Here is a 7,401-nt window from a genome sequence, read left to right on the forward strand (position 1 = left end):
TGAAATAAAGCGGAAATACCCATAAAGCTAATGAGGATGCTTGATCGAGCAGCTAGAGCACTTTAGTAAGGAGAGCTGAGTGTGTAAGCATCTCTTGTACTAGGTTTGGTTCTGGCTCTTGGGATGCCAATATGTTATGTCAATCAATTGGCAAGTCGGTCAGCCATCTATTTATCCAGTCAAGTAAAGACTCACACAGTAAGTGAACCAGTCAGCCAGTTACTGTGAGCAAAGTCCAGCCAAGAGGGCAGGCGTTGTCCAAATCCTGATGATTTCCAGATGAGAGCCCAGACAGCCAGGCCTGAGTGGAGAACACACACACACACACACACACACACACACACACACACACACACACACACACACACACACACACACACACACAGAGTGAGAGTAAGAGAGGATGGATGGAGGGTGGGAGGTGGCAACACAAAAATGAATGAAGGAATGATCCTGCATATAAAACTAATGCATGTGAAATGCCGAAACTCAACAGTCAGAGAGCATTTTTGTTCCATCGTTGTGTGTGTGTGTAGAGCTGTGTGTGAGGATCAATATGACGCAGTGGTGGGCTCTGTTCATCATTGTTTACCTATCTATGTACCTGGCAGCCACTCAGCACCACAGGAAAGGTAGGTGGACTTTTAAACTCCATGCATTATCTCTCTATCATCTTTCAGAGGCCACAATGCCAACATCATGGAAAAAGCTGATTTGAATGATCCCACAAATAGTAACAATTTGCATCCCCATTTAAAATGTTAGCCTGTTTAGAAAATGGAAACAAACATAGCTGAAGTTTTCCTCCTGTGCGTGTGACTGTGAAAGAATGTGTTTTTCTTCCGGAGATATGGAGGACATTGGGACATGCAGGATATCAACACTGGGTTTTCCAATGAAAAGTGACTGGCCTGTTGTTATTGGATCCACTCACTGAGGACATTCCTTTCTCAACACTCACATAGTTTACAATCTGGGATAAGGTTGATGAGAGCTGTGAGACTGAATCAAAACAGCAACGGCATCAAAACCAAAACAATGAGCTGAAAGACGCTAACACGCTGTAGAGCTGGAGCTCTTAGTGGATCATTCTTACACGTTAAAAGTCCTTTGATCCATAAAACATACCCAACAAATTATTATTTTCTGGTCTAATTAAAACAGCAAACAGCCCCAGATTGGTATCATACTTTTAAAAAATCCTTTTAACGTGTAACTTTAAATTGTGTAACAATCGGAAAAGACGTTTCAATCCCCAAATGACCAGAATTGACTTTGATTGGATGTTTTGTAAGACAGAAATGTCACTTATACCTTCAACTTTTTGCCATATAATATGTTTGGTCATTGTAAAACATCAACCTGTTGACCTAGAGAGCCTTTTTTATAACAAAATAGTCCATTTGTTTTATCATTTAGACAGATGAACCCCAAACGAGATGTGGGTCTTAACGTGCTGAACCTAATGTAAAACACAATCAGCCTCCCTGGGTAATTGTGGACAGTAAAAAAGGAGAGGGCTTAATGGGTGGAAATTGGACAAATGTGTCGACTCTCCAGTGTCTCCAATCATCACCAGTCTCCCCAGTGTTCTAATATCCACGGTGTCAAATCCTATCTAGTCTTCCCTGCCTATACTAAGTGACTTTATTGCAGCTTAACCTCTCATAGATTCGTCTCACAGTGGGAGTATTAATGGGGAAGTCTGTGTTTACATTGCAAATGGTACATTTTGCATCTGAGTGGCAGTTTGTTTGGTTTTTAATATCATTTGGAGGTGAATTTGAATGCTAAGCAGAAGATGGGCCATTGCGGCAAAGATTTTATTCCCTCGCGTGTCCTTTTCACCCTCTTTTACCGTAAGCCGGAGGGATCCAGACGTCCATATTGTTTTTGTTTGTTTCTCTCTCTCTCTCATCAAGAAATCCCTCCAGCCAGGAATACCATTTAGCCCTGCTAATTAATGGATCTTTGTTGTTCCCTCATCTTCTTGCAAGCAGTTAGCGGGAGATTACAAGTTCCCTGCTTGTGTATAATGACATTGGGGGAATCCTCCCCGTCCACACGCTGATTGTTTGGAGCGCTGGAGGAGGGAGGGGAAGCATGAGGGATGAGCAGGCTTAGAGCGAGCGGCAGGAAAAACTCCGATGCTGTAAGGGGGGAACATCTGCATTAGTTATTCAACCTTAAAATGAGAAAAACACAAGTCAGCTAAAAAATATGTTCACCTGCAGTGACATTTAATATTTTACTTTTTGGAAGCATCACAAATAAGACGTATTAAAATGTCAAATACTAACAAATATCTTTTACATTATAAACCGGCTCAATATTTAGTTGGATTGAACTGATTTTGATCATTTAGACTTTTTAATTGCTAAATAATAAATAAATCTGCTCTCATTTCGGAGCCTTTATTCCCTCCCTGCCCTGCAGTGGCCCTCATGTTTGCCCTCTCCTTATCATCCCCTGACCTCCACACTCAGCTGTGCATCTGTTTCCAATTCTCAGTATATATACATAACCCTTTCCTTCAGTCTACTGCAAAATTGTCTGTCTGGCAGCCCAGCATTAGTGATTTAACCTTCTTCCGTTTGCCAGCCTGCCTTTCTTGTTATTATCCTCTAGCCTGCCGGCCTTGCCCTTTTTGTTCTGCTTGTCTGTCCTGCTGTTGCCGAACCCTGTTTTTTAACTGAACTGTTTGCCCCTAAGATGTACATTTGAATCCTCTCCCTGCTTTGCTAAGCTTTATAAAAGACACATTGCCTGTCTCTGTGTCTGCAGCAGCAGTGCTACTCCAACCATGTGAGCATTAACCAGCAATAAGATTTTATTGCAAACTGCTGTTTCCCGCTGCTGGAAGCATAAAACACACACACTTTCCTTCACGCCAAAGTACGTTTGCGTGCAGACAGAGAGTGTTAGACAACTTTTATGTAAATAACCGATTATTTCTTTCAAATGTAAATCAGCATTGGGGCCAGCATCCAAGGTGTCATTTCCGTGCAGCGGCTCGATCCTTTAACAACATAACCCTTGTTGTAATGAGCACACTTTCGTCTGGGTGCTGTTTTGTTTACCTTGACAATGCTCCACTGAAGCTGAAGTGTCTCCTCAGTATCTAATGTGACTGCACAGGCTATTCCTCCTCCGCCGCTGATCGTGCATTTGGGACTCATTCGATGAGAATTGTTCATTTTCACCTTAAATATCTTCAGTGCTGTTACTTGACGTTAAAACAATTTATGGAAGCATTCTACAATTACACTCAAGACGTTTCTGAAGGCTGATTCTGATCTATTTGTTAAAGTATAAATTGTGGAGAAGGTCTTGAACAGTACGTAGACACAATTTACAGAAAACATTTTAGCACTCAATAAATAGTTTTAGATGAGAGTCGGATGAGAAGAACGATACCACTCATGTCTGAACGGTAAATATGAGGCTATAGCCAGGAGATGGTTAGCTTAGCTTAGCTTAGCATAAAGACTGGAAGCGCAGCGCTAAAGATGTTTCGTCAAAAAAGGTCCTTGGTTATATGTTTACAGGTTGAGTGTGCGGCCTTTATCTCAAACACTTAGGGTTTAATTCTGATGTTTGTACGTTAAATATGAAGCTACAACCAGTTAGCTTAGCTTAGCTTAAGGACTTGAAACGGGAGTAAACAGGTAGCCTGGCTTTGTCCAAAAGTAACAAAACAACACATTGCAGTGGTGTCAGTATTGTTGCTATTGAGAGGTTGCCAGGCCACCAGTAGGGGGGATGTATAATATGTCCGTTTTAAACGTTGATTTGTGTACGTACTAAACAGACTCGATATAATGTATTGATTAGTGAGCTTTGGAGCTGATGAAAGGATTTCCAGACTTTTTAGGACTTCGAACTTTCGACCAAAGTATTTCTAAAGTGGCCTTTTTATGTCGGGTCAGATATGAGAGGTGAAAGGTTTGAGATAATATGTTGAGGTTGACACAAACTTACGTGGGTTTTATTATTCACTGGAACATAGAGCTTGGTGGCTGGGTTGTGATAGCAAAGCCTGGGAGCTGAGACTGGCAGTCACCCAAGCAGGGAGCAGGTACATGGGAAGATCAGCCAGTGCATGTGGCTTTGGCTGGCCTAACAAAAGCTATAAAGCCTAAATGTATCTGGCCGGCGAGGCTGCGGGCAGCGGGGCTGATCATTACCGCAGAATTGGCGAGGCAGCACGCCGTAGATGCCGCTGTAGGGCAGGTGGTGGATTGTATTGGAATTCAGATGGAGCCCAGTGTTCATACCGTATACCTCATTAAGATCTGTGTGTGTGATCTGTGCGATGGCTCACCCACTGAGCCAAGCACTGGATGGCAACAACATATGCGAAGCAGTGGAAAAAGAGAGCGAGATGTCTGGATAAGATCAAAAAACAAATCAACTTTGGCTTTTCACATCACTCTCCTGAAGCAGAGTCATCAAATTGGTCCTGGAGTCGCACACAATAGATGGCGTTATAATGTGCACATATTTAAAGTGTCTGGGCAGCAATAGTAGACGTATTATAAACAGTACGGAAGGAGAAACTGTGGATGGGGTTACTCTGCATCCTTGTGTGACCTCTCTGCTTTCTTATTCTAGTCTTGTTTAGACTTGAACTCCCAGAGACTTTCCATTAGCAGTTGGAATATCTGCTCACTATCACACAGGGGTGTTAGGCAAACATGAGAACACAAATATGCTGCTGCAAGAGCCGGCTAGTACATAAATCATTCCTTGGACACAGATAGCCCTTCTGATTGCATTCCACATTTAGAGAATTCAGCCTGTGAACTAAAAGCTAACTGTAGGGGGTTTTGTACCCCAGAGTCAACTGAACCCCATATATTCATATAAAGTGTGTCGATGTTGTGTTTACAGCTTGTTTTGCTGCCGAAAGAAGTCGAGACGTAACGTGATTATTAGTGAGTTTTAGAGCTGCATTTTATTTCCCAGTTTCCAGTCTCTGTGCTAAGCTAAGCTAAGCTAAGCTAAGCTAACTGCCTGTTGGTTGTAGCTTCATATTTAACGGACAGATTTGAGAGTGGTATCAATCTCCTCATCTGTCTCGTACTCCTTTACTCCTTTAATGCTGCGTCATAGCTAAACTACATGTATGAATCATATTCTTATCGATAAATTGTTTGTCTTCCAAAGTAATTAAACACGACAGCTATTAGATTAATGTAGTGAGTTCAAACGTAGAATACTTCAACTAAGTATTTGAGTAAATGTACTAAGTTACTTTCTACCTCCTGGATAAGATGTGTGTGACCATGTGGAATTGCCTCTGGGTTTCACCTCTAGTAAAATATGGATTTCATGCTACTTTATCATAGAGATGTGACGACTGTTCCACTAGCTGAGAGCGAGGGGTTTCATTCCAGCCCTGTCTGGACACCTCAGATTACGGAGTCCCTGGTCTGCTACACATTTGGACTGACACTTTAAAATCTGACCAAATGTGGTCAGCAACACCTCTGGATGCACCGGCCACTGCCACAAATATAGGAGCATCTGTGGCTCTACCCTCTGCCCGGCTGGAGCCAGATTCTATCTCACCTGCATAATATTTGAGCAGTAATGTATCTGTGTTTACTCAACCTCTGGCCCACCCACATGCATGCCACGTTGGATAATGTGGTGCCTAATTCCTTGAATACGAGGTAGATCCTCTAATCCAATTTCCTGTACTTCTGCGTTCTAGCTCTGTATCCAACTGCATTTAGGATAAAGCGCGGGGATTATTCGCTGATCAACCCCACATTCCAGCGTTCGGCGGAGGACGTCGACCTGCTTTTTGAGGTCAGTTTGGACCTTGTGGGTCTAGAGGTGCTGAAATAGTTAATGGCTCAGTGCTTCATTGCTGGAAGCCACTTTAAATATGCTGAGAATGTGCAAAAGATCTGTCTCCAAGTCACACATTTGTAGACCATTTTCCTCTGCTGAAAAATGTGCACCTCTGCTGTTCTGCTAATCATGTGCAGAGAAGTGAAGTATGTGTTTACCCAAAGTTTCCCGACATTGATGAAGGGAATATGTATTTGTATCGTATGATGTCAGTTCACATAGACGTCAATCATAGGAGGTAGAACCTAAAGTTAAATGAGTTAGTAGTGAAAGTTCCTGAGTATTTTTCTTTTCTTGGTGGACCCGTGTCTCCCAGATCCTGCTCGCTGGAATGCAGATCCAAGGTGGAGAACACGACATGCTGATCCCAGATGAGGAGCTGGCCTCCCTGAGGTGCGTGGAGAAGCTGGAGGTCATCTGTGAAGACGTCCTTCCCAAAACGCTATCGGACATTCGCCGGCTGGCAGCGGAGCTCAATCATCGGCAGCAACCTCTGAGCTGGCAGGACTTTGAGAGGACTGTGCTGACCCTGGTGTACGCCACTCAGAGGCTGACTCGAGTCAGCAGCCAGCATCAGAGGGAGGCGTGGACGGACGCTGCTAGACAGCTGTTCTCAGCCGTTCACAAGGACCTCAGACCCTCTTGAGGAAGAATCACAGGATGTACTTTTTTCAAAAAGATATTTTTATGACATCCACTCATGCTCACCCATGTATGACCGTGTTAAGCTGCAACGCTTGACTCAAACAGTGTCCCAGTTATATACTATGTGCTAATTTTAGACATTATGCACTTCATATAGATTGTTGTAGGAAACAAGAAATCAGTGTTTGACAAAAAATAAAAACTCCTCAAACAATGAACTCAAGGTCTCGTCAAGTTCTTTGGAAAAAGCAAGTCAAAAATATTCAATGCACTTTCGTATTTTGTACTAACAAGCGATGCAATAAGTGAGCTGTCAACCAAACTTCAACTCTGGAATTCACAATGAGAAAGCAAAATATTGTTTTGCTTTATCTTTGTTTTCTGTGGCCTTCCTCCCCACTACCTACAATTTACTTCAATGTTTTGCAGCATCACCTGCACTTCCCTTTATGCTTTATGGGACAATAGTATCCGCCAGCAACACACACAAAAACAAAGTATATTCAGCGTCTGTTCCAAGACTCTAACTTGCCATCCTGAGCACTGAAGGGCTGGGGAAGTGTGTTGAAAAAAACACTACTTGATACTCCACTTAAGCAGCATTAAGAGCGAGGCCTGATTCAGCTATATTAAAGAATGGTATCCTTTTGTCGATGATTGTGAGATAATAAATCAAGATAATATCACAATGTGTCTCTTGTATGTAAAGTGCATCTACATGCTTCTAGATTATCTTAATTTAGTTGTTTTTGATACAGTTGGAGAGAGAAAAGTATGATTTGCAACAAAGGCTAAGATTGAATCGGGACGTTGCGCCTTAGCCGCCAGGACGCCCTGAATTAATTGCTTTTGCTTCTTTTTCTATTGTATTATTCCTCCCAGCTGTTCTCTGAT

General features: G+C 42.5%; 1 protein-coding gene across 2 annotated transcripts in view; it reads left to right on the plus strand.

The window, feature by feature from the left end:
- fam180a (family with sequence similarity 180 member A) overlaps nt 1-6,703 on the plus strand; it is a 29,491-nt gene extending 22,788 nt beyond the window's left edge. Inside the window, exons 1-3 of one of the 2 annotated variants that reach the window (XM_029462265.1) lie at nt 497-632; nt 5,720-5,817; nt 6,179-6,703. In XM_029462265.1, coding sequence (XP_029318125.1) covers nt 557-632; nt 5,720-5,817; nt 6,179-6,508 — 504 coding nt within the window. In that variant the 5' untranslated portion in view covers nt 497-556 and the 3' untranslated portion in view covers nt 6,509-6,703. Of the gene's footprint in view, nt 1-496; nt 633-5,719; nt 5,818-6,178 lie in introns of those variants that run through there. The other variant, XM_029462266.1, reaches the window with a different exon arrangement.
- Nucleotides 6,704-7,401: the final 698 nt, after the last annotated feature.

Source organism: Cottoperca gobio, chromosome 23 (assembly GCF_900634415.1).
Source record: "Cottoperca gobio chromosome 23, fCotGob3.1, whole genome shotgun sequence".
Lineage (NCBI taxonomy): Eukaryota > Metazoa > Chordata > Actinopteri > Perciformes > Bovichtidae > Cottoperca > Cottoperca gobio.